The 22924-nt window shown below is 55.4% G+C and overlaps 9 protein-coding genes across 9 annotated transcripts; 4 read left to right on the top strand and 5 right to left on the bottom strand.

Annotated features, from left to right (window-relative positions):
- Positions 1–877: 877 nt before the first annotated feature.
- BKA78DRAFT_303149 (glycosyl hydrolase family 61-domain-containing protein) lies at positions 878–2743 on the bottom strand. Its single transcript, XM_066887515.1, has one exon. It carries the CDS (start codon positions 2549–2551, stop codon positions 1364–1366), a length of 1188 nt encoding a protein of 395 aa, XP_066749640.1. The 5' UTR covers positions 2552–2743; the 3' UTR covers positions 878–1363.
- Positions 2744–3709: 966 nt separating this feature from the next.
- Positions 3710–4850, top strand: BKA78DRAFT_303147 (uncharacterized protein). The gene has a single exon (XM_066887514.1). The coding sequence runs from the start codon at positions 4015–4017 to the stop codon at positions 4657–4659; it is 645 nt and encodes a 214-aa protein (XP_066749639.1). The 5' UTR covers positions 3710–4014; the 3' UTR covers positions 4660–4850.
- Positions 4851–4877: 27 nt separating this feature from the next.
- On the top strand, positions 4878–5734 carry BKA78DRAFT_16537 (uncharacterized protein). The gene has a single exon (XM_066883163.1). The coding sequence runs from the start codon at positions 5143–5145 to the stop codon at positions 5593–5595; it is 453 nt and encodes a 150-aa protein (XP_066749638.1). The 5' UTR covers positions 4878–5142; the 3' UTR covers positions 5596–5734.
- A 992-nt stretch (positions 5735–6726) lies between these two features.
- Positions 6727–7563, bottom strand: BKA78DRAFT_16528 (uncharacterized protein). Its single transcript, XM_066883161.1, has one exon. The coding sequence runs from the start codon at positions 7453–7455 to the stop codon at positions 6763–6765; it is 693 nt and encodes a 230-aa protein (XP_066749637.1). The 5' UTR covers positions 7456–7563; the 3' UTR covers positions 6727–6762.
- BKA78DRAFT_16540 (uncharacterized protein) lies at positions 7564–11504 on the bottom strand. The gene is made up of 4 exons (XM_066883164.1): positions 10602–11504; positions 8353–10378; positions 8191–8307; positions 7564–8142 (listed from the first exon to the last, which is right to left on the bottom strand). The coding sequence occupies exons 1-4, from the start codon at positions 11213–11215 to the stop codon at positions 7672–7674; spliced, it is 3228 nt and encodes a 1075-aa protein (XP_066749636.1). The 5' UTR covers positions 11216–11504; the 3' UTR covers positions 7564–7671.
- A 1127-nt stretch (positions 11505–12631) lies between these two features.
- On the bottom strand, positions 12632–13496 carry BKA78DRAFT_16518 (uncharacterized protein). Its single transcript, XM_066883159.1, has one exon. It carries the CDS (start codon positions 13347–13349, stop codon positions 12714–12716), a length of 636 nt encoding a protein of 211 aa, XP_066749635.1. The 5' UTR covers positions 13350–13496; the 3' UTR covers positions 12632–12713.
- Positions 13497–14985: 1489 nt separating this feature from the next.
- BKA78DRAFT_348942 (putative spliceosome-associated protein) lies at positions 14986–16777 on the top strand (the record flags this gene model as incomplete). Its single annotated transcript, XM_066890717.1, has 2 exons — positions 14986–15069; positions 15125–16777. 2 exons carry the CDS (start codon positions 14986–14988, stop codon positions 16775–16777), a joined length of 1737 nt encoding a protein of 578 aa, XP_066749634.1.
- A 578-nt stretch (positions 16778–17355) lies between these two features.
- BKA78DRAFT_16496 (uncharacterized protein) lies at positions 17356–19485 on the top strand. The gene is made up of 2 exons (XM_066883157.1): positions 17356–18231; positions 18289–19485. The coding sequence occupies exons 1-2, from the start codon at positions 17504–17506 to the stop codon at positions 19376–19378; spliced, it is 1818 nt and encodes a 605-aa protein (XP_066749633.1). The 5' UTR covers positions 17356–17503; the 3' UTR covers positions 19379–19485.
- A 1794-nt stretch (positions 19486–21279) lies between these two features.
- BKA78DRAFT_291570 (uncharacterized protein) lies at positions 21280–22794 on the bottom strand (the record flags this gene model as incomplete). Its single annotated transcript, XM_066885926.1, has 1 exon — positions 21280–22794. One exon carries the CDS (start codon positions 22792–22794, stop codon positions 21280–21282), a length of 1515 nt encoding a protein of 504 aa, XP_066749632.1.
- Positions 22795–22924: the final 130 nt, after the last annotated feature.

Below are 22924 nucleotides of genomic sequence, written 5' to 3'. Positions count from 1 at the left end.
AGTTGGTGATGAAAGAAAAGTCGACCTAGGGCGTGGACATTAGCACTCAGTCGAAATGTATGAGTACAAGGAGTGATCAACCGCCTTAACAGTGCAAGACTTGGATGTCTGAGTTTGTAGATGGCTTAGATCGATTTGCTTGAAAATAGCCTTGGAGTAACCACCTACCATTCTCACCTCTGATTGGACAACATGTTGACAAACAGCAGGACACGAGGTCCACGAGCCACCTCAATCAAGGCTCGCCTCGACTCGGCGTCACGAGAATCTTCCAATTGCTGCAAGAAGCCGTATCTAAGCTATCACACGACGGTACAAAGCAGTGTCTCAAGCAGGACTCAAACAAACGTTAGTTTTGACCAAGAAATCGGCAGCGCAAGTCGATTGCTACCTGACGCTCGGCAAGTATTGAGCTTGGACAGAGGTCTAGGCGTTTCTATGCGAGGTATGCAACCTGGAAAATGCCCTAGGTTTGTCGCGATTAGCTAATGTAGCCTGCGTGACTGAACCTATACGCAGGAATTCGTTGCACACGACTCAGCGTCAGTGCTGCCAAACCATATTGCGGTTCAACGCCGAGCTGTTAAAAGTTGAAGCTCATAATCACATAACTATCGCAACTCTGGAAATTCACTTTAAATTTACGATCTGTATGGTCTGCTGATGAAGTCGAGCCCCTATTCGATCTTTTCTTGTCTTTTATTTGCCTCAATACCCCTGAAGAAGTTACTGCGAGCTTGTCCTCTCAAACAGCGCTCTTGCCCCAAGGAACCATTGATTCAACACTTGGTGCTCACACTTCATGGGCCCCTCAGTCTTCTTACAGGTTAAGCTTCAGCAGTAGCCAGCTCGCATGCGTGTTCTGGATCGCCAGTAGGTGTCCGGGTACCAGCTCCCTGTCTAGCTTGAATGCTGCTTGAATGCTCCTTAAGTACCCTCAAAGACGGTCAGTACTGAGTTCACTCCCTTTCTACGCTTTTCATGGGACATTGTAGAGCCCTTCTCGTCTCCACTGCTTCACAATAGCGGATTCTCTCCCTCAACCTGTGCGGCCGCCAGATGGCTGCGCGTGATGCGTCTGTTCAACTCTCTTGAATATTCTTGAATTTGAGAATAAGCTGACTTATCTCGCAGGCATATGGCGGTCCTCACAAACACCACACATGTACTTGGTTGTTGCCAAAGCAAGTCCTCAGATTTTTTACAAAGAAGTGATTTTCTGAACCTTGAGCTACCACCACCAAAAGACCCCAATCCAAGCCAACCGAAAAGAAAGATCGCGTCAAGAATCGAACCAAACCTCTCGTCTCATCGTCACGAAAACAAAGCTTGCTCCCCCCAAGTCACAACCAGGACTATTCGCTTAGGCCTTGGTGGAGAGGTCACGAGCGTGCTGGCGGTTGGCACCCTTGAGGATGTTGGCAACGACGTACTCGAACCACTGCATCAGCTGCTTGACGGTGAAGTTGTCGGGGAGCTGGGCCTCGGGCTTGGGGACACCGGTGGCAGTGGCAACGGCCGTCACGGCCTGAGTGGCAACGGAAGTGGGGATGAGCGAGGAGAGGCCGGCAATGTCAGAGGCTGCGGGGGTCGCGGCCACGGGAGTTGCGGCCGTGGGGGTCACGGCGGAAGAAACCTCAGCGACGGCGACGGCAGAAGAGGTGCTGACAACAGCCGCTGCGGACGAAGTGACCTGGGCCGCAGGAGTCGTAGCAGCGGGAGTCGTAGCTTGGGCGGCCGACGAAGCGGGCGTAGTAGCAGCGGCGGCAGAAGAGGCTCCAGTTGCCGCCGCGCCGCTGCCGGCAGTGTAGAGGGTAGGACCGGGAATCACGTAGGTGCTCAGGCTCGCGTAAATGTTGACGAGGATACCAGGGTCGGTCTCTGTGTAGAGCTTGGTGCCCAGGGTACCACCAGTGGACAGGTCATCGGTTCCCGAGCCGGTGATTTCAAGGTTGATACACTGGGGGTAGTTCTGGGCGCCGTCCTTGCTCTCAGCGCCGTGGAGAGCAATGATTTCGTTGCGGAGGACGTAGTTTCCGGCGGCAATGCTAGACGGGATGGTGGTGACCCAGGAGTTGTTGTTGCTGATCAGCTCATCCGAAGCCCAGGTGCCGGGGACGCTGGAGTCGTCGATGAGGCCGGCGGCGTCAATCTTGACCCACTCCAGGGTGGTCTTGTCGACAGTGGTACAGTTGCCCTTGCAGTTGGCAAGGTAAGATATGACGGGCCCATGGTGCGATTCGGGCCATTCAGTCCACTCAAGAGTCACATTCGAGCCAGCCTTGATGGGGGCCGAGGTCTTTGCGTTGGTAGCTCCCTTGTGGCAGATAATGTTGGCGTTGGTGTACGCGTCAGGGGCAACGTAGCCATTGTCAAGGTCCTCGGGAATAGACCATCCAATGACAACAGGAGCCGGGGTCTGGTACTGAAACGAAGGGGAGTAGCCCTCGTAGTAGGTACCGTCGGCAACGATGCCCTGAAGGGTGCCGTGGGCGGCGGCCGTGGAGGCGAGAGCACCCAAAAGGGCGGCGTTCTTGAAGATGGCGGACATTTTGAAGTTGTTGACGTAGGACGGCTTGCGTCTGCTGTAAAAGAGCGAAGGATTGTTTGTTGGAAGGAAGGTAGTGCTGTCAAAGCAAGAGAGAGGTATGGGATTCCAGCTTCACACAGTGAAGATCAACCCGTTGAAAGAAGGTGGTGGTAGAAAGAACGACTGCAGACTGCAAGAAAAGGTCTTGGTGGAGGAAAAGAAGAACGTCTCTGGATAGGATGGGCAGCTCTATATATCAGTGGTTGGTGGCATGCTTCGCCTCGGGCGTCCAGATCTCCACGATCGACGCAAGAGCCCTGTGGGTGGACATGAGCAGGGGTTTCTGGAGAGAGGACATTAGCAGCGGCTGTTGAAAGCGGTATGGCGGCGTCTCGTCAGTAGGCGAGCAGTGAGAGGCGTAGGACGCGTCGTCAGTCGGCCGGTGGGATCAAGTTTAGAAGCGCCGGGGCTTTGATCTGCGCAGGCATGCCCGCTGGCGAGGATCAAAAGGCGAGATTGAAGGATATCAATGGCACGGTGTGCTCTGCGGTCTTGTCGCTCGCGTGCGTTGCCCTGCTTGGCTGCTGTGGTCGTCTTCCACCGCTCATGGCGAAGGTGCTGAATCTCGCCAGGGCCACGCTCGTCCCGAGCTGCCGCAACCCCAGCTATGGCGTGAGCATTGTTAACCGGTAGGGCAGGATGAAGGATCAATGGAGAAGGAACATCCTCCGTCTTGATTTTGATATTAGGGCAATATAGCAATTGCCAGGATTCCCTTCAGCCGCGCGGTAGGCGCCACATGGGCTTGTGGTGGAAAAGAGGGCCGAACTGTAGATAGGCGTCATATCTCACCACAATGAGGGTCTGGTGAGCTGGAGTTATTTCCGAAAGACAGCAGACAAGCAGCATTGCTTGACTCGGGTGCAAAGATGCCCCTGGTTGATGGTTTGGAGATGCGGAACAAGCCTTTTTGGATTGGGTTGCTCCCGTGCGCCTCGCCGTCCCGAACCGGCAACCTTACCGGCGCTTCGCCTGGACGTATGAAACAAAAAGACCCCGCTCCCTCAATCTACTTCATGCACAAAGACTTCTCTGCTCGCTCTCGCCCTCCATCTCCTTCTGTGTGCCTTCGATGCCTCCCCGTATGCGTTTCCGTTTTGCCGACTTTTCGGATTTCGCCGAACAAACAACAAACTTTTCAGACGCCTTTGGTATCACAGAATGCCGTCGTTGCAAATGTCCACGTCATTGGAGCTATCAGGAGCTGGATGCCCTATGGATTACCCACACTTCATCCAGTCGCTCGGCGTGCTCCTTACCAACATCTGTACACGTCGAATAACTGGTGAAGATTCCGCCTTTCCATCCATCGTCTATAAGTGGCGTCCAGTATAGGAAATCTCCCAGTAACCGAAATTCTCTGGAATCGCGGGATATCAAATTCATCTCGTCGTCGACTTCCAGTACAGACCTCGGCGGGAGACATGCCAGTCTATTGGTGGCCTTTCTATTTCGGACAACCTTTGGCTAAGCCTTGCGAACCGGCAAAAAATTGGAGATCCTTACCACCTGCATGGCTGCGGTTCGTGGTCGAGAGCAGACCAGCTTTTGGCACATTAGCTGGACCCAGAGAACAGCCCCTGATGTGTGCTGCATGCCGCATCCCCTGGACAGACTGCCACGGCGCCAACGTTCGACGACGCAAGCACCATGATTGCTCGCAGCAAACACCGCATGCATATGATCCTGGCAATTTGTCTTTACTCCTGGCTGCAGACTGCGTCTTTGAGTCTTTCATCATCCACGACAGTGTGGACAAGCCAGCAATTCCAAGAAGCTTGCAAAGCTGTCTCACCCTCAGGCTGCAGTCAGAGGAGATTGTAAGTCCTCATGCGTTGAACGTGCCGACGTCCCGGTGGCCTGCTCTGCATGCCTCGTGGTGGTGTCCAGGAGTTTGCCTGAAGCCAGTAGTTGGCCTGAGCCCATCATCGAAAGATCTTCTCATCGCAACTCCCACCAGAAGACAAGGAAAGGGGAATCGACCAAAACGGTTTCCAGTTCGTGCCTTCGTGTTTACGCTGGCTTTGCACTCTCTCGTCCGGAATCTCCAAGATCTTTCCCAGGTGTAAAAAGAAGACGTCTGATGTTTCAACGGGTGAGGTCAATCTGTTTTGCTTTTCCCTGTCGTACAAGTGATCAGCAGTTTCGATCAACCAGCCCCTCCACACTTCCCCCAACGGCCAATCGTCTTGGCAGAAGCTTGTCTGAAGCTTGTCAAAAGCTTAGCATTCGGATCGAACTTTCCGTCGAGATTGCCTGCGTTACGCACCAGATCTGCTCCTCGCTTCTCGAGGAAGAATCTGGATTGGTTCAGCTTTGCAAATGGTTGAAAAGTTGTTTATGCTTGACGCAGGAGACGGAGCCCTTCATCCGAGCAAGCTTCCAAGTGCCAGCGAAGACTTGCGATGAGTCTTTTCTTCCAGTGCGGCAGCCCCGTTCCCTGAGACCGAGGGCCCATCTCCGGGTACTGCAGTTATTAGACAGGTAAGGATCAGCAGGTCCGAGCAAGACACTGGGGTCCATTGTTGCAAGACCCGTGGCCCACACACGCCATGAAGACTCCTTGTATGTATCCACATCGACAACGCTTCTTCCCTTCCTCGTTTCAGGTACCCAAAAGCTACGAAGCTTCTCAGAACTTGCGGTTGGAAAGGCACTCGCGTGGGCCATGGAACACTCAGCCACCCACTTCCCCACTAATAGCTTCCCAAGGAGCTTCGAGTCGCTTGAGAAATGCCTCAAAGACTAGCCTAGGCGGAGCTATCCGGTGTTCCAAACTCGTCCGTCACCCCCAAGAAGTCTTATGGAGCCTCATCTCCGCCTCTCCCTCTGCTTTCTTCTTTTTGCTCTATCGCAGTATTTCTCCACCCCTTCGTCATTGGTTCTCTCATTCATTGTCCGCTCGTTCAATATCACTGCTGTCAATCCCAAGCCAAATCTCTGGCTCAAGCCTACGTCATGTAGTCTCAAGCGTGCTACTTGAGCCGCAAGTGCGAAGTAAATGATCTTTTTTGTCGCTCCTTTGAGATTTTGCTCGCTTTGGTGCTGCTGCTGCTGCCTCTTCCGTGTATCCTCTATCTTCCCGTCCCCTGGCTTCATATTCCTTCTGCTGCTTCCCCATCCCGTCCCCTCACCTCGCTTCGTCTCCCTAACGCTTGATGGAAGCTCCGCCACTGCAACTCGAGAAGTGGCCGCGGCTGCTCATCTGGAACTCCTCCTGCTGCATCCCCGTCCCCTTCCTTCACTCCGCTTGTTCCTCTTCCCCACGCTTGCTGGGCGCTCCATCATTGCAGCTCGAGAGATACTCGCGGCCACTCATCCATGTGGACGAAGGCTCCCCATGAGTTGTGTCGCCACTTCGTCAAAGAAGCCTGATGTCTCCGTCGTCCAAGCACCACACAACCACCACATCCCGTTGGCCTCTCTCTCTTCCCCTCGTTCAAGCAGCTGCTTTTCAACAACGTGCCCTCTTTGCCTCCCATCCAACCTGCTTTATTGGCAGTCCTCTTCCACCCTCTGCTCCAACTTCGCAGCCCTCTCCCGTGTCCTTTCCATGGCGCTCTCCCGCGAGCCCCTCTCTTGTGCCTCCTGCCGCTCTTCTGTCTATCCGCCACCCGCAACGTCCCTGATCGTGTTTATGCCAACGAATATGCCTGGCACAGAAGACGGAGGTGGCAGCAGACCATTCGCCATATCTCAGCTCTCTGCCTGGTATCCACAACTTCGCGAGGCGGCTATCCGCTATTTCCCTTGCTCTTCACCTTTCCTAGCTCCGTCCCTCCTCTGCTTTCTTGTCGAAGCCCGCGGTCCAGCATGGCGTACTTCTACGGATCGATTCTTTCGCTGCTGCTGCTGCTTCCGCTTCCGCCCCGGTCCAGCGTGCCCTTTCGGCCTCCGTTCCTCAACCCGGTCCATGGTTGAGTTGTTCCCGTGTCTGTTGCTTCGTTAGCGATGTGTAGCTGCGTATGAAGACGATGACTTCCCATGTATACGTACCCTCCTCTCGTCCACAAACCACTCCATCGTCTCTGTCTGCCACATCATCAGTGCCTAAAGGTCAAAAGCATGATCACAAGGAGCAGTCAGTCATCATCATCATAAAGTCACGCCCGCCGCCACCATCATGGACCGTTGTATTGCATTCACCACACATTTTCATTGAGCTTCTACGACTACCTAGACGCGAGCCCATCTTCGATACCATTCCCGACGGCCTTTAAAAGGGCCTTGGGATCCACCATTTTTTTTGTGTGAGCGTGTGGAACTTTTTCCGAATGCAAGTTGAACAAGGTTCTTTTTGGTTTGGACCTCACAGTCGTCGACGTGTGGTATGTGGTCCCTTCGTCCCCCTCTCCTCCGAATTCGCCGCTTCGACCGCCATTTTTTGTGCGTTTTTGACTTGTTGTTTTGAGCCGGCGAGAGTCGACTGTTTTCGTGCTTTTGGTGTTCTTCCCACCACGGGAAGAAGGAGAACCCACCCGTCCTCCCATGTAAGTATGTTCGATGATGTGTGTCGTTCGAGTTGCCCGGGGGGAATGAAAAACCGATGATGCAGTGATGCAGCAGAGACCCCGGCGCTGTGTCGAAAGGGTGAAAAGAGCAGAGAAAAAAGGAAAAAGCCGATCAGAACTGAACATGCAGGGGGAATTAGAAAGGTAGTGACGAAGAGGGAAAACCCGAAAATCGCCGTGGGGGTATGGGGAATTTTGGGGAGTGTGTATGCGCATGGGAAACTGTGTGCAAGAAACAAGTGTGGGCGCACCAAGTCTGACCAGCCCAAGCGGGCGAAGAAACCAGAAGTGTGGACCCCGCTGCAAGCAGTTCCCGCAAGCGATGCCGAAATGCCGAAAAGAGAGGAGAGCCATGCCGACTTTTGTGCGCGTCGCCTGGTATTGTACAAGACGTAGCTATTCCTCCGATGGTGGTTGACGGGTAAAGTTGTCAGTGTTCTGGTCGAGGCGTTTGAGACTCTGTCACAATGAGAGGCCCGCTCTTCCAGAAAGAAGAAGGTTGATCCACCCGGAAGAAATGAGCTGTGATACGTATCATGCTAGTCATGAGGTCGTGAGTCATCAGGCGACTTAGAAGCCACCGTTGGCATTGCCAATGACACCGTTGACTCCGTTGGCGCCGCCGTTGTGGCTACCGTTCATGCCACCGTTGACGCCACGGTTGTAGAACGTCTGCTGAACAGCAGCCTGAAGGTTGCTGGGGACAGCGGCATTGGCGGGCCGGTAAGGCAGCGGGGAGACCATGTTGGCGCCGAAGCCGTTGGACATGTTGAACTGCTGACCATTCAAGGTCTGAGCAGCACCGAGACCTGCGGTCGCCGGGAATCCCAGCTGGCCAGGCGCACCAGAGCCGATGGGCGTCATGTTGGCACCAGAGCCGATGGGCGTGATGTTGCCGCTAGAGCTGCCGCTCATGCGACCATCAAATTCGTGGACCTTGGTCGAGATGCGGCGACCGTAAGGCGTAGAACGGATGGAAGGAAGCATGGGGCGGCAAGCCTCCACAAGGCGGATCTTGGTGGGGGCGTCGGAGTAGTCCAGCTGCGATTGATTAGCAGAGTCAGCCAGAAGAGCAAAACGGGTACTTACAGCAGTCTGGATTACATAGTTGCCATACGAGTCGCGAATCAACCGCTCAAGCTCACCAGGGTGAAGGACCTCTTCGATCAACGCACGCTTGCACTCGGGGTTGGAGACACGAATGCACTGATATCGTTAGCAGATGAAGAGCGGAGCGTGGACTAAACATACCTTTTCAACGACGTTCGAACTGAACTTTTGCTTCGACAGCTGGCAAACACGGCCACGGAAGCTCTGGCAAAGAGGAACGGTGAAGTTCTCGTCCTGAAGGTCAAGGATGTACTGAACAACGTAGTTGCCAAAAGGATCCTGGACGAGACTGATGGCGTTTTCTGTAATCTTGGCAATGAGAGCGTTCCTCTGGTTGCCGGTCGAGTGGTCGATGCAACGCTGAAGAACGCAGCAACCGTGACGGTGAGTACCAACGATGACACAGGCTTCACCGACCGAGTGGAAGATGAAGGCAGCGTCCTCAGAGCCCAGGTGGTTGAGGCACTTTTGGATCACGTGGTTGCCGTTGAGGTCCTGGATCAGAGTCACAACGTTCTGGCAGAGAGCGGCGATGATTTGGTTGATCTGGTCGCGCGTAGAAACGTACTCAATCATCTTTTGCAGAGCCCTTGTGCCGTGCTGGTTCAAGGCGATGTTGACCATCTGTGGAGCAGCGTTGATGATGAGACGGGTGCGCTGCTCATCGTTGCAAAACTCCAACATCTTCTGGCACAGGTAGTTGGCGAAGGGGTCCTGCATAAGGTCGACAACATGCTCCTTGGTGGCGTCGAAAATCTTGCGAACGACGTCCAAGTTGCGGCCCTCAATCTGCTTCTGCAGGTAGCGACATCCGTGCTGATCCTTGCAGAGCTCAACAATGTCATGAGGCAACAGCGAATCGAAGTTGTAGTTCGGCTGCGTGCGGATGTGATCCTGGTGGCTCTGCATGCGACGCTGCTGAATCACGCGGGCCTGGCTGTCGGGGTAGCGAGGCTGAGGCGTGACGGTAGCGTACTGGTTGTACTGGCCATAGATGTTGCCATAGGGGTTGGTGAGCACACCGTTCATGCTGTTGAGGCCGTTCATGCCGTTCATGCCCGTCAAGGTGTTCATGCCGTTCATACCGTTCATACCGTTCATGTTGGCCATTGAAAGTTGACCGTACGAGGTCTGGTGAGGTTGACTGCCATACTGACCAAGCTGGCCACCGAGGGTCAGGTTCTGCATTCCCATACCCATCATGCCGTAGCCACCGTAGTAGGAGTTGGTGCTGGGGTACTGAGGCGCGGTAGCCTGGGTCTGGGCCTGGGTCTGAGCCTGAGCATGGGCTGGAGCCGTAACGTTGTTCAGGCTGTTGGTGTTGACAGTAGTCGTTGGCGGCGACGACATGCCAGAAGAGCTGGCGGGAACAAGCGCGTTGCTGTGGTTGGGACCGAAAGGTGCAGCACTGGCGTGCAGGTTCGAGCGGGGCGAGCGAACCTGGACATTGTCGCTGGCGGAGACCTCGCGGCTGTGAAGCGCATTGGCAGGGATGCGACCCATGCTAGCATTATGCTTATGAAAGTGATTCTCAGCATGCGTGTTGACGCCGGCGTTGGCGCTGGCCGAGTTCAGGCCGTTAGAGTTCTTCATGGTCGGGATGTCGTTGGTCGAGTACGACGAGGACAGCTTGGGCATGCCGTTGGAGGCGGGCGGGCTGGCAAGAAGACCAGGGCGCTTCTGGTCACCGAAGCCGGTGAACCGGACCTCGGTGGAGTGCCTGTTTTGCAAGTTCGCGCGACCGTCGGAGACGTCGTTGCCAAAGTCAAACTCTTCAGATCTCTGAAGGTTGTTGGCGGGCATGCTATGCTGGGCGACGTGGCGACTGCGAGGAGGCTGCCAGTCGCTGGCAGTGGTGGGCACTTCGGGGCCAGGCTCGCCGCCTGGGGAAAGAGCCAGGTCGAGAGCGGCAGAGCTGGCAGACAGGCTGCCGCCGCCGTTGCGGCGAACCAAGATGGGGAAGTTGTTGTCAGTAGTATTCATCTGAAGGTAACTCTTGACGTCGGGCGAAGCGACAGGGTTGTGATCCTTGCCGTTCTTCGGCTCGTCGTCGCCGAAGAAGTCCATGTGGCCCAGGACAGCCTTGAGGTCCGGAAGACCAGTGGTGTCGGCGTTGATGCGCTGACGAAGGTCGAGGCCAGTGACAGGCACCGAGTTCCTATTGAGACTTGAACACGATTAGTTTTCGAGTTGAGCGGACGCGCAAAACGCGACGGAATGCGGGTTGACGTTAAGGGTCGGTGACTGCAAGGGAGGGGCTTGAACCAAGTCGTCGGCGCTCAGTGTGCAGGCGAAGGGGCCAAGCAGAGAGACGCGGAGCCAAGAAGGAATTTTCGCGTTGGGGAAGGGTTACACGATGGGGTGAGGGTCATTGAGAGGTTAGAACTTACGCGGCGCCGGTACGAGGGTTCATGTTGGCAATGCTGAGCTCGTTGGAGCCCTCTTCCTCGTCTGAACCACGACGGGAGCCCGGCATGCTTTTGGAAGGCATGTGGGAGATACCGTGATGAATATGAGGAGGAGATGTGATCTGAGAACCCGAACGACTTGGGCGGTTGGACAAAGTCGTGTTGGAGTGGGTGTGGGAGTGGGGAGAAGTAAAACTCTGAACAGAGTAGCGTTGAGGACGGGAAAAGGCAGAAGGGAAGCCGTTGTCGCGGTACTCGGGAGGCGTCGTGGGCTCGGACTGCGGCGCAGGCAGGTTCGCGCGGTGAATGTCGTCGTGAAAGCGGGCGTAGTCAGCCTGCGCGTCCTTGATGCGATTGCCGTAGACATCCATCTCGGTGTCGAAACGGGTGCGCTGCTCCTTGAGCGCCTCCAAGTCGCCCTTCTTCTTGTCAAGCTGATGCTTGTTAGCCGACCAATCGGTGCCAATTACAGTCGTAGCAGCGCTTGAAAAGTGAGAATAAGTTGAAGATGAATCAGTAGGCAAAGCAACGCCTCCAAAGCTTTTGCCAGAGGTTGGGGTATTGAGCGACCCCTCTGAAGGAGTGTTGGAAGACATGATTGATGTGTGCAAGCTCAGGCACGTGACTGGGTATCAAAACCACGAGCGGAAGTGCTGAACCGGATTGCAAGATGGCGTTCACCGCCAAGCTTCAAAGAATTGAAGGAACGTGACAACAAAACAGGTAAAAGGTAGAGGAGAGAGTCGGATGAAGAGGAACGAAGGATGGAGGTGCTGGAAGGTCTTTTTGTGTTGTCTCCGCGCGGCCCACGTCCAAATTGGGCGGCTGCGCGGAATTCAACGACTAATCGCGTTCGCTTTCGATATGGGAAGTAGCAAGCGGGTACACGGGGAGTAAAGATCAAAAAAGGACAAGAGATACTACGCCTACCAGTTGAATCTTGTGGTAAGTCTGCGGAGTATCAGCCTTGAATCCCAATTGACCACATGTGCTTCCACAGGTCGCCGTCCCATGTCCAAACGCCGAAGCCGTCTATCAAGCGCCGTACCCAAAGGACCTCGACTGCTGCGAGCAAGACGGCAGAGGAAAACGCAAAGAAAGAGATGGAAGCACGGCTCAATTGCAGCTGGAACGCTGGAGAAAAATGCCAGAGGCAGACGGGACGAGAAGAAGCAGATGAAGAGAGCTTACCACGGAGGTGAAATCGACGCTCTCTGCGGCCTGCCGCCGCTGCTGGCCAATTGGCGACAAAGGAGATATTTTGGGCAATGTTGGTACAGTGTTTGTCGTGAAGCGCCTGGGCAAAGTGGCGCGGGCGTCATTCGCAGTCGAGGTATGCGCCTGCATCTGGCTGGCGAGACTGCGAATGGGGGAGGTGAAGCCAGGGAAAGACGACTCCTCGCGGGGAGACTGTGGACTGCGAAAGCGGCGGTCCTCGGGGCGATCCCCCAGGCCGTTGGAAAAGGCCATGGTGTTCTACCTAATTGGGGCCCGAGACATCAGCAGAGGTTGGTCGGTTGGGGTTGGCGGGGCGGCCAAGTTGCGCTCGCTCGCTCTCTCGTCTCGTCTCGACCGTCTCCAGCTCAGAGTGCGGCGCAGCTTTGACGGCGGCAGGTCCAGGGGCGCTCACACTCAAAATCGTACACAGGGCGGGCGCCCTCTGAAGTCCGGATTCGAAATTCGAGGGAGGGCGCACAGGAGACTGCGAGGTCGCCTGCAGAACTACCGCTACGTTGTACAGTGAGACCCCTGGCACTTGGCTGTTGCTGGGACCAGAGAAGGGCCGGGGCGCGGGAGCAGGGCGCGACGGGAGGGGCGCGAGGAGGAGGAGTCGTGGGGGAGTATGGTACAGCAAAATATCGTACAAGTACAAGAGTGGCTGAAGGGCGAGGTGTTGAGAGAGGAACGAGGGACAGACGTGAGAGAGTTTCAGGCGGGCGAGGTGCTTAATGCCGGAGACCCTGAACAGCACCAGCTCTCCTACAGTACGAGCAAGCCACGCACGGAAAAGCATCCCAGCAGCGCAGCACGCCCAGAGTCCAGCACACGCATCGCCCCCATGGCCGCCGTGCGAGTAGCGTCGATGACTGTCTGCTAGCCGCCGACGCGCGTGCTGCGTGATTGGGGCGAACTCTGTACCGACAGGCGGTTCCCACTCTGACCTCGCCATCCGTCCAACCATTCTACTTTTGCTTTGCCCACTCTTCCCCAGGCACAGCACACGCTCTGCGTCCTCACGTCATTCGCACCACCATGTCGTGGTTGATCAGCACCTGGACTAAGGAGCAGCACGATATGGATCTCTACTAGTCCAGCGCCAACGCCAATAGCTGCCCCCGCACCGGCAACATTCAACGGCGGCGGCGGCGGCGGCGACGACGACGGCGACGACAGCTTCGTTAGGTCCAACGGCCTCGAGTCCAAGTGACCGGCACCGGCGGCTGTCGAGTGGATCGACGAGGTGGTTGGACGGCCATCAACCTTACTTCGATGCCAACCCACTCTCCTGCCACCTTGACCGCGCCTCCATGGGCCTGGACAAGAGGTACAACCACCCAGACGCAACGCTTCGTCTGCGGCGCCTCTACACCGCCTGTCCTCCCTCTGTCCTCGGTTCGGCGGTTTGCTCATGGCTGGACCGCTACGGTAGTGCCTGACTAGACCGCAAAGATGCAAGCGGCGGCATATAACCGCGTCCCTAAACGATTGTCGGTCTAGGTCGTCGAGCATGGCTACCCAGGCGTGAAACAGCCTTGGCCGCTGACGATGACGACTTTTGGGCGGTCCGAAGCGGCGAGGCGCATGGCGCGGCGATTGAATTCACCTCAGCCGCCCGAAAACATGGCCGCGAGCTGGATGCGGGCGAGTGGAGCTGGACTGAGGGCCTGAATGTACAAGCAACAACGTTTCGAGGTTGCGAGAAACAACAAGTTTCCGTGTTTCCTCTTTGGTTTTTGCAGCAGCCGCGACAGCCAGCCCTACCGCCAGCCTCGACCACCTTGCGGAGCGCGCTCGCGGGCGGGATCATCTGGATTGCGCCGAGCACGGGGAAGATTGTGGGCTCTGCCACGCTGAGATCTCCATGACTTTGCAACGGCTCTGACTCGCCGATTGCGTACCTCTGCAATGGTACCCTCCGAGAAGGAATAGCATACACCACTCTACCCAACCCAACACAAGACGTCTTGCGTCGGCCCAACCGTTTGACCATGGGCCGTTAGTCCCTCCAGAACTGTCAGAAAATAGCACGTTGCATCTGACCAGGACCTCTATGCCCGCGCCGGCATGCCGCCGTCCGCCTCTCAACTTGCTGCAGGCACGAGACTGGACCCACGCCCGAGGACCCAACATCTGCAACCTTCGGCCTTTTGTGCCCGCTTGAAGCCTTGGTTGGTCGCGATGCTGCCTACCGGTCTGTCTTCAGTGGCCAATTTGATGACTCTTAGCCATGCTCCGAACACGGAAAGCCGTGACCGCAACTTGAATGACTGATGCCGATATTCTAAACTTGTCTTTTGGATTCTTCCTGTAGCCATGTCCCAAAGATTGTTGATGAGCAAATACTACTCGTCAAGCAAAATTGGGGAGCAACTTTGTAGGCAACATACAGTCGCTACCAAAGCCATGTCAATACTGTTCCTTGATTTTATTTTTATTTCTTCGCCTGAACGAGTATGTACGGTCATATCTTTTGACTTTTCCATCAAGTCTTGAAGTCTCTCCTGACAGAGGCCGATAGTAGTGTGACGCTTCTAGGAGATCAAACCAATGGTCAAGTATTGGATTGCACCAGAGATTTTATATTCTTACGGGCTAACCTGGTATCTACGGCGCTTCTTAAATAGTTCCAAACTCCGATTGAACAAGGAGCTCGAAGGTCCCCTGACACCTACTTGGCTCAAGAGATATGAGTACAAGTAGCTGGGCTTTTTTGGAGAATACTCTGTTAAGAACATTCGTGCGCTTGGTAATGATCTGGCATGCCTGGAATCCGTTATGCCTTAGGAATGAGGTCAAAACGAGCCGCAATTTGTTGAAAACCTGGTGGCAGTTATGCTCTATCCGCACCATGGCGCAAGATCTGGAACATGCTCAATGCATTGATGCAGGGCAGGTGCAGGGCAACATGTCAACTTGTCGCTGACGGGATGATGCGGGGTAGTCGACCACAGCTTGACGAGGAGCTGAGGTGCTGCTTCGTCAGGTCCCTATCTCCAAGGCACCAAGGCATCAAGTCTTGGCAGCGCGGGACTCGCGACCGACATCTTCACCCTCGCTGCTCTCCACAACTACTTTGTTCAACCATCCCAACACCACCCTCTCGTCCTCGCCCAGCAACTTCGCGCTTGACGCGCGATCAGCCAACATGTCTGCCGGCTCAAAATCAAAGACGTCCAAGAACGCCTGGCGACGCGCCAAAAGCAAGGCCGACAAGGCGAAAAAGGCAGAGGTAAGGCACCGGACGTCAACACCTATTCCATCCGACCGTTGCTGAAAATCGCCAGACACCCGCTCCAGAGTCAGAGGCCGCTTCTGAAAAGGCTAACGACGCCACCGCCGAACCTCAGGCTGAGCCCAAAACAGGAAATGAAACTGCCACCGTGACCAATGGCAAACCTGCCGAGGGTGGCGACGACGTCGCCCTTGAAATGGACATTGACGACCCACTCTACGATCAATTCAAAGACATTTTCGACAGGTTTGGCTACGGCGAGCGGCAAGACGAGGCCAAGGGCGACGACAAGCCCACCATCTACGAAGCCGAGGATGCCATCTTCGATGAGGAGAGGGAGGAAGAACAGGAGCACACAATATCCAAGAGAGAAAGGAAGGAGAAGAATAAGTTGTCTGTAGCCGAGCTCAAGGCGTTGGTCAAGAAGCCCGAACTGGTCGATTGGACAGACACCTCATCACCCGATCCTCGCCTGCTCGTCGCCATCAAGGCGCATCGCAACGTCGTCCCTGTACCTGCCCACTGGTCTCTCAAGCGCGAATACCTGTCGTCAAAACGTGGTATTGAGAAGCCCCCCTTTGCGCTGCCCAAATTCATTCAGGACACGGGCATAGCCGAGATGAGAGACGCCGTACTCGAGAAACAAGATCAACAATCACTCAAACAAAAGCAAAGGGAGCGTGTACAGGGAAAGCTCGGCAAGCTTGACATTGATTACCAAAAACTCTACGAAGCCTTCTTCAGATTTCAAACCAAGCCAGAGCTAACACGATATGGTGAGGTCTACTACGAAGGCAAAGAATACGAAACCAATCTCAGACACCTTCGTCCAGGTGAGCTCAGCGAGGAGCTCAAGGAGGCTCTCAACATCCCACCTGGTGCACCTCCGCCATGGTTGATCAATCAGCAGCGTTTCGGCCCTCCCCCATCTTACCCATCTCTTAAGATCCCCGGCTTGAACGCCCCGCCGCCTCCTGGTGCTCAATGGGGCTTCCACCCTGGTGGATATGGTAAGCCTCCCGTGGACGAGTACAACAGGCCGCTGTACGGTGGCGATGTCTTTGGTGTGCTTCAACCCCAACAAGAACAGCCGGCTGGTGAACCAGTGGAGAGGAACTTGTGGGGTGAACTCCAAGAGCCCGAGGAAGAGTCTGAGGAAGAGGAAGAGGAGGAGGATGATGAAGGTGAGGATGAAGACGAGGACATGGGCGGCATGCAGACTCCGGGTGGGCTGCAAACGCCAAGCGGCATGACCTCTGCCGTGCCCACTGAGTATGGAGGCGCGGAAAGTGTATCGGGCGAATTCAGCTTGCGCAAACAGAGACGTGGCACCGAAACAGAAGAGCCAGCGCAGCAGCGTTCGGCTTACACGGTCCTTCCAGAGCAAAATGTTCGGGCCCAAGGTTTCTTCGGAAGCGAGCGTGCATACGACCTCAAGGCTGCCCAGCAGATGCTCGTGCTTGGCCAAGAGGACAACAACAGGAGAAAGAGAAAGGCCGGCGATGTTGATGTTAGCGTGGATGTGGACGCGCTCGAGCGTGAAGATAGGCTGAGCAAAGATGAGATCAAGAGGCGCTACGACGCGCAACGCGAGGCCGAGCAGCAGGGAACGTGGGGAGATTATCAAGAGGACCTAAGCTCCATGATTGCTGAAGAGAGCGCTAAGAGGTTGAAGAAGGATCAGGAGCGCCGCAGCAGGCGTTGAAGGCGCCCCTGTAGGCCCTAGTGACGACAGAAAGAAGAAAAGCATATTTCACACTGAAGAAGGATCTGGTAAACCCCCAGACGCTCAAGATACCAATTGAACAAAGGAAATGCATTGGGAAGGGTTCCATAGGCGGCGGGCGTTGCGGGATGGCGAAATATCCGGAATGTTGGAAAGGAGTACCGTTAAGAAAATGCTTTGCAATTACTGCCACGGACACCGATGCCGACTGCCTGGAAACGAGTGAATGGAAATGTCAAGAAGCAGGCCTGGATTCTGTTGACCGCAGCCGCTGTCCGCGGTTCCAGCAGGTTAGGGCACGAACAACTGACCATGTCTCATTGGAAGAAGGGCACTTTGACGATTCCCCACAGGTTTCGCTGGCTTCCGTGGCACAGCTGGCTAGCAGCAGACTTTGGCCCGCTGTGAGCAGATTGAGCCAATGCCGCTCACATGAGCCCAAGAGCCCTTGGACAGACTCAACAGCAACTGGAAACTCACTCAACAAGGAGTCATTGACCCAAGTGCATTCTGCATTGGAGTTTTGACTGCTGCATGAAAGGCGCCAGTGGTGACGCCTAATCACGTGACGAGAAACTTGGCTGGTGGTCGAGCTCCTTTCTCGTCTAGAAAACTTCGACCTCAAAAGACGGAGCTGCCCACCTTGTTTCTTTGCAACATCTGCAAGCTGAGCTTTCAGGCACTCATTCAACATACAGCACAGTCATGGATCGCGAGCGAGACAGAGATCGCAGGTACGTTTTGCCCGGCGTCGGCTTTGTTTGCGGTCGCCGGCCTCCGTCTTTACCGTCGTGGTCGTGCGCTTCGCAAACAACGCATCAAGCTATCACCACCACCACCATGTCACCCGCTTCGATGCAGGACCATATTAACATGTACCATCATAGGCCTGGCGGCGAACGCTATGCTCCTGGAGCTTCGACCTATCGTCCCGGACGCTCGAGTCCGCCACGCGACAGCTACCGCTCTACACGATCGCCGCCGCCGCGTCGTCCTCCGCCCGCCGCCGACACCTACGTTCCCGCCTCCAGTAGAATTGCGAGGCCACGGAGCCGCTCGCCCTCATTTCGTCGACGTTCTCGCAGCCCTCGCGGTGGTTACATGAGGCCGGAGAGCGACACATGGAGGAGGCCAAGGTCACCGCCTCGACGGGAATACTCTCCAAGGCACGAGTTTTCGCCTCGCCCGGGTCGCTATGACGAAAGAAGGGATGCGCGTCCGAGGTCACCTCCCCGCGAGTTCATCAGCGATCGCTACGACAGGCGGTCACCCCCGCGTATAAGGGAGCGCTCGCCGCCTCCATTGAAGCGTAGCAGAGATGTATCCCCCGTAGGCAGCCGGGGTCGATCGCCCCCGCCAGCAAAGAGGGAGAGACTGGCGTCGCCGCTGCCTAGAGCCAGCAGATACGAAGAACCAAGGCCCAGAGCCTATAGGTACAACAGGATGCCGTGGGGCGGGCCTGATCGTCTGTCTACTTACACTGAACATAGTCCTCCGCGACGTCCCTTTTCTCCGCCTCGTGAGCGGAACTATCGCCCACGTTCGCGCTCGCCTCCGCCTCGCGAAGATAGGGTTGATCCGTATGGAGCCGACACTTGGAGGCGTCGTTCTCCTTCTCTACCAAGATTTGCGGCTTTGGATGGTGGTGTTCGCTCCGGCCGTGAATCTGTTGCTTCGTCACGCCGCTCTTCACCACCTGTACACCCTAGCAGACTCGGATTAGTCGTCGATGACCGCCCAACTCGTCCCACGGACTTTTCTCCGAGACCACGCTCGCCTTACCGTCCTCCCCGCTCGCCGCTTGAGCGAGAGCGTTCCCCGCCAAGGCGCGAGCCAATGCCGATCCGTGAACCTCTCCAATCGCGTGAGCGCGAGTATACCAACGGCAGCGTCCCACCTCCTAGTGGTCCTCGAAATGGCGACTTTTTCCGCGTTCCACCTACAGGCCCGGCAGGCGGTCGCTACGGTCCAGCCATGTCACCCCCGGCGGGTCCTTCCATGTCGGCACACAGTCGCAACACCAATCCAATCCTCAGCGCGCCCTCTCGACCTCGCGGCGGTGGACGCGGTAGCTTCGGACGAGACTACCCCCCATATGAGCCTGCTCCGATGGGACCTCGACGTGGATCAGGTCCGTGGGGAGGCCGTGGAAGCGGTCCATCCTACCATGGCGGTCCGCCAAGTGGACCTCGCGGTGGACACCACGGTGGCCCAGCACCTTTCCGTGGATCAGCAAACAGCACATCAACCACTTATCCACGCACTCAGCGCTTCAACACCACTCCCAGCGTACAGCCCCCGCCGAGCCCCGCCCAGACCTATCTCAATGACGTCCCGGCCGTTATTCCAGGCGGCCAGAAGCAAAAGGACCTCTTTGACCCAAGCCGCCTGACGAAACTCGAAGACGAAGCAAAGAAACTCCGAGATCTCATTGCTGAGAAGGAAGCCATTGGCCGCCGAGGCAAGCGCGAGTGGGATCGAATGGAACGCGAAGGCGAGACCGCTAGCCTGCGCGCTGACCTTGCAGATGAGCATCTCCGGAATCTCAACGGCGAATCCATGAGCAACGCTGCGTTTTAGATGGACGCTGCATTGAGGGAGATGAACGACAAGTTGAAAAGTGGTAGCAGACGTGAGTGGTGAGCGAGCGGCATGCTCGGAGATGGGGACGGTTGGCATAAACGACTTGTATGGCATGACAAACCAATTTCACTCGACACTCGACAGCTGGACTCTTTCTTTTAATCACACGACCGCCCACCTGCCGTTGCCAGACTGAAACCAGGGGCCTGGCATGCAGAACAGGGGTATCAAAAGCCTAATGCATGCTCCTCGAACATCGCAACTCGTTCGGCTCTGCGTTTACTCCAGTCCGCGCATCTTTCATACCGAAGGCTCCAGGATATCCCGACACCCCCAACGCGTCCCAGTCCGGAATGCTGTCTGTCGCATACTGTACTCCTCGAGACCGTTCGTCGACCATCCCCACAGGCTTTTCTGGGGAGGTTTCCCTTTTTCTCTCCTCTCTTCTTTTTGTTTCTGTCTTTTCCTGGATAATGGCGAAGTAGGGCGGCACGGCGCAGACGGATCGAATGGATGCTATGGCGCTGGCAGGACAGGTGGGCGGGAAGCGTTCACGAGTTGCTAGTTTGTCAATGGGAGTTGGTCGGTCAGCCCGTTGACGGGATGGACGGCTAGTTGGGTTGATCAGACGGATTGACCAGTCAAGCTCGTCGTTTGATGGGATGGAAGGCGGTGGATGGTCGGCATGCCGATTACCACTGAGTCGACACGATGGTTGTTGGGTTGGCCGTTAGATGACGCATGCCTACAGCCCAACACTATCAGACCATGAATGGATACGATTCTTTTGAAAACTTTCGTCCAGCAGGTGACGTGCCATCCTCCCTTGTCGGCTTGCACCAATGAGCCGAAAATGCAGAATGATTGTTAAGGGGAAGCCACAGCGCTCTGTTCAGTCATGATGACGTTGCGTGTACGCTCGACTTGTCCAATCAAAAAACTTGCTAGATCTACCCCCTGTCCTTGAAAATAAACCGAATCCACAGTTGGTCACTCAATCCAGCCTCCCATGAGCGCGCAGCGAACTGATTCCATCTTATTCAAACCCAACCACCCCCCTTTTGGCTAACTAGCCACGAGATGGCCTTTGTGACTTGCGTGCCAGAATTTTTGACTTGGCTGAACGGGGTGGATTGGGAATTTCAACAGGGGTGGATTCAGTCAGTTCGCCGAGCATTGACGGGGAAGGTGGATTTCAGTTGAGGAGGGTGGATCAAATAACCACGTATAGATTCAATTTACTTACAAGGTCAGCAGGGGGTGGATTCTAGAGGATCATTCATCAGATGGCCCTTGTGGCGTCCGTGCCTGTAGAGTTTTCTTCCCTAGGTATTACTTTATCGCGATGCCTCTCTCCTTAGTGTTCCGCGCCAATCCTACTTGTGACCCTACCTACGCTCGGGCGCCTGCTAGGTAATTGGCATTATGAACTGCTTTACATCCTGCTGAGACTGAAGCTCCAACTACTCTTGGTGCGTTCTATTAGTCTGTAAGGGTAAAATGCGGCGGACTATAACGTGCGCGCGGTGTTTAAGAGGGAGATAAGAGACGGTAGGTTACGTGCCTAGCAGAGTGGATTACGATCCAGGTTGGATTGGGTTGATAGGGGTGGGTTGAGTTACTACTACATGTAGATTCAATATAGATATGTGTATATGATTCACTCTAGGAGGTAGTGGAAGGGGATGGATTCGGCAAATGGCCAATTGAAAAAAAGCATGTGTTTTCAAATAGCATTCTGACATAGAAATGATTTAAACCGTTGCATCCACCAAGTCTACATGTACAAGTCTACTGTTCTTGACGAGGCAGAAACCATGAAACCTTTTCCCTGGCAAGTAACATCGAGGCCCCTTGGCTTACTACAATCTCCTCTCCTGCTAAATCCATTCCTCACTTCAACCTCCTCTCCGACGCATGCCCCCTCGACCGCCAAACCCCCCAAACCCTCCTCTTCCAGGACCGTAGCCCATTATTAACCTATCGCACTTCCGTCCTCCCAAGCACACTCGTCCATGGAGAGGACAGCGCGGCCACGGGTACTTCTTCCTCCGAGGCGGTTCCCAGCCGTCGTGTGCCGGATGCTTGCGCTTCAGTCTCGCGCTTCTCCTTGGACCTGGGGCGCCGTTGTCGTTTGCGGGAGGCTCGGCTCGCGGTTGGGCGTTTTCGAGGAGGGTTTTGAAGCTGATTGCAGCTTCCCTCTCGTCGTGGTGATGGGACCAGGGGAAGCAGTCCCATAGCTCCAGTGGCAATTTCATGGTTAGGAGCACGCAGTGTTCGGATTCTGTATACTCTGCCGACTCTACTTGGATGAAGTGGAGCTCTGGGGGTAGATGGGCAAGGATGATTTCTCGCCAGTCGTGCAAGTCGAGTGTGGACTTGTCAGAGGCGAACTTGGCGGTGATCAAGACGCGCTGCTGCGAAGCCACCATGTCTGCGAGCGCGTCCTGGCGCTGTACAAGTGTAAGAGCTTTCGGTTGCGACGAACGAGGGGCGAGGACGATGCTTGCCGGGTCTTCTGTATTCTCAGGAAGGAGATGGAGAGGCATTCTCTCAAGACCATTTTCACTCCGGGTGCGCACCAGATCAGCGAAAATCTGCGAAACAGATCGGGCCTGTCCTCCCAGCTGTTCAAGGTAATCCGCGAGGGTTTGGGTGAAGCTGTATGGCTGCGGGTTGGACGTACCTTCTTCATTGGGAAAGCCCGACGCGGCCAGAACTTCATTTCTGCTGTTCCATACTTCGGATGCCCAGGGGCAGTCGAAGATGTGGAGAAACCGTCCGCACGCATAATCAGTGGCGTGCCTGCTGACTTCGGACCAGGGGATGGGAGATTGAGCAAGCTTCAGGGCTCTTCTTCTTCCTCCAGTGAGAGGAGGGCCAGACAACCACAACTTTTGGTTCCATTCGACGGCACGAGTCTCCCCAAAGGACAAGCCCGTTCCTTTGTTTGCGTGGGCAGCCTTTTCGCCGCGCTTGCCGCGTACAGACGCGTAGCCCAGGTAGACGATGATCAACAAGGGCTTGTCTCTCAAGTGCCTTCTCGTAAAATCGCCAAGCTGTTTCTGCAAAAAGTCCCGTGGGCCCTCCTTGGCTCCCCTCCGTGCTACTGGGATGACAAGCGATTCGCATTCGAAGCTGTACAGCTCGCCAAAGACTCTTAGGAGCCGTTCCTTGGTTGCTTCAGAGTTGGCTTCGTCGTTGGCCCAAGTGATGATCAAGACCGCGATGTGTCCGTAAGCTTGGTCCTTGGTTGGGAGCGCTCGGTCGGCAGCAATTTTCAGCTCTTGCGCGAATTCTCGTGGCCCTGTCTTGTCGACTCCGCTTCCGCGAACGGCTGATTTCACTGGATGTATGCTGCTGCATTTGGTACAGTACGATGGGCGGCTGTCCAGAAAACATCCGTAACACATGGTTGTAAGTCAAAGTTTTTGATCCTGTGGACATAAGTTTCTCTGAATGGGAAATGAGATTTCCAAAATGCGAATTGCGGATAGCAGAGGACGGGGGTTGGGGGAATTTATAGGTGTGGTGTTGGAGCGA

The sequence above is a fragment of the Phyllosticta capitalensis genome (genome assembly GCF_038381095.1).
Source record: "Phyllosticta capitalensis strain CBS 128856 chromosome Unknown BKA78scaffold_1, whole genome shotgun sequence".
Taxonomy (NCBI): Eukaryota; Fungi; Ascomycota; class Dothideomycetes; order Botryosphaeriales; family Phyllostictaceae; genus Phyllosticta; species Phyllosticta capitalensis.
The sequence above is the reverse complement of the archived record's forward strand: the minus strand, read 5'-3'. Positions and strand labels throughout refer to the sequence as shown.

Bases quoted from the DNA above. Each gene is read 5' to 3' on its own strand.
- BKA78DRAFT_303147 (XM_066887514.1), top strand. From the start codon at position 4,015: ATGCCAGTCTATTGGTGGCCTTTCTATTTCGGACAACCTTTGGCTAAG.
- BKA78DRAFT_16496 (XM_066883157.1), top strand. From the start codon at position 17,504: ATGGATCGCGAGCGAGACAGAGATCGCAGGTACGTTTTGCCCGGCGTC. The intron at 18,232-18,288 runs GTACAACAGGAT...CACTGAACATAG, and splicing joins CCAAGGCCCAGAGCCTATAG to TCCTCCGCGACGTCCCTTTT.
- BKA78DRAFT_303149 (XM_066887515.1), bottom strand. From the start codon at position 2,551: ATGTCCGCCATCTTCAAGAACGCCGCCCTTTTGGGTGCTCTCGCCTCC.
- BKA78DRAFT_16540 (XM_066883164.1), bottom strand. From the start codon at position 11,215: ATGTCTTCCAACACTCCTTCAGAGGGGTCGCTCAATACCCCAACCTCT. The intron at 10,379-10,601 runs GTAAGTTCTAAC...ATCGTGTTCAAG, and splicing joins AACCCTCGTACCGGCGCCGC to TCTCAATAGGAACTCGGTGC. The intron at 8,308-8,352 runs GTATGTTTAGTC...TAACGATATCAG, and splicing joins GTTCGAACGTCGTTGAAAAG to TGCATTCGTGTCTCCAACCC.
- BKA78DRAFT_16537 (XM_066883163.1), top strand. From the start codon at position 5,143: ATGAAGACTCCTTGTATGTATCCACATCGACAACGCTTCTTCCCTTCC.
- BKA78DRAFT_16518 (XM_066883159.1), bottom strand. From the start codon at position 13,349: ATGCTCGACGACCTAGACCGACAATCGTTTAGGGACGCGGTTATATGC.
- BKA78DRAFT_16528 (XM_066883161.1), bottom strand. From the start codon at position 7,455: ATGGCTCTCCTCTCTTTTCGGCATTTCGGCATCGCTTGCGGGAACTGC.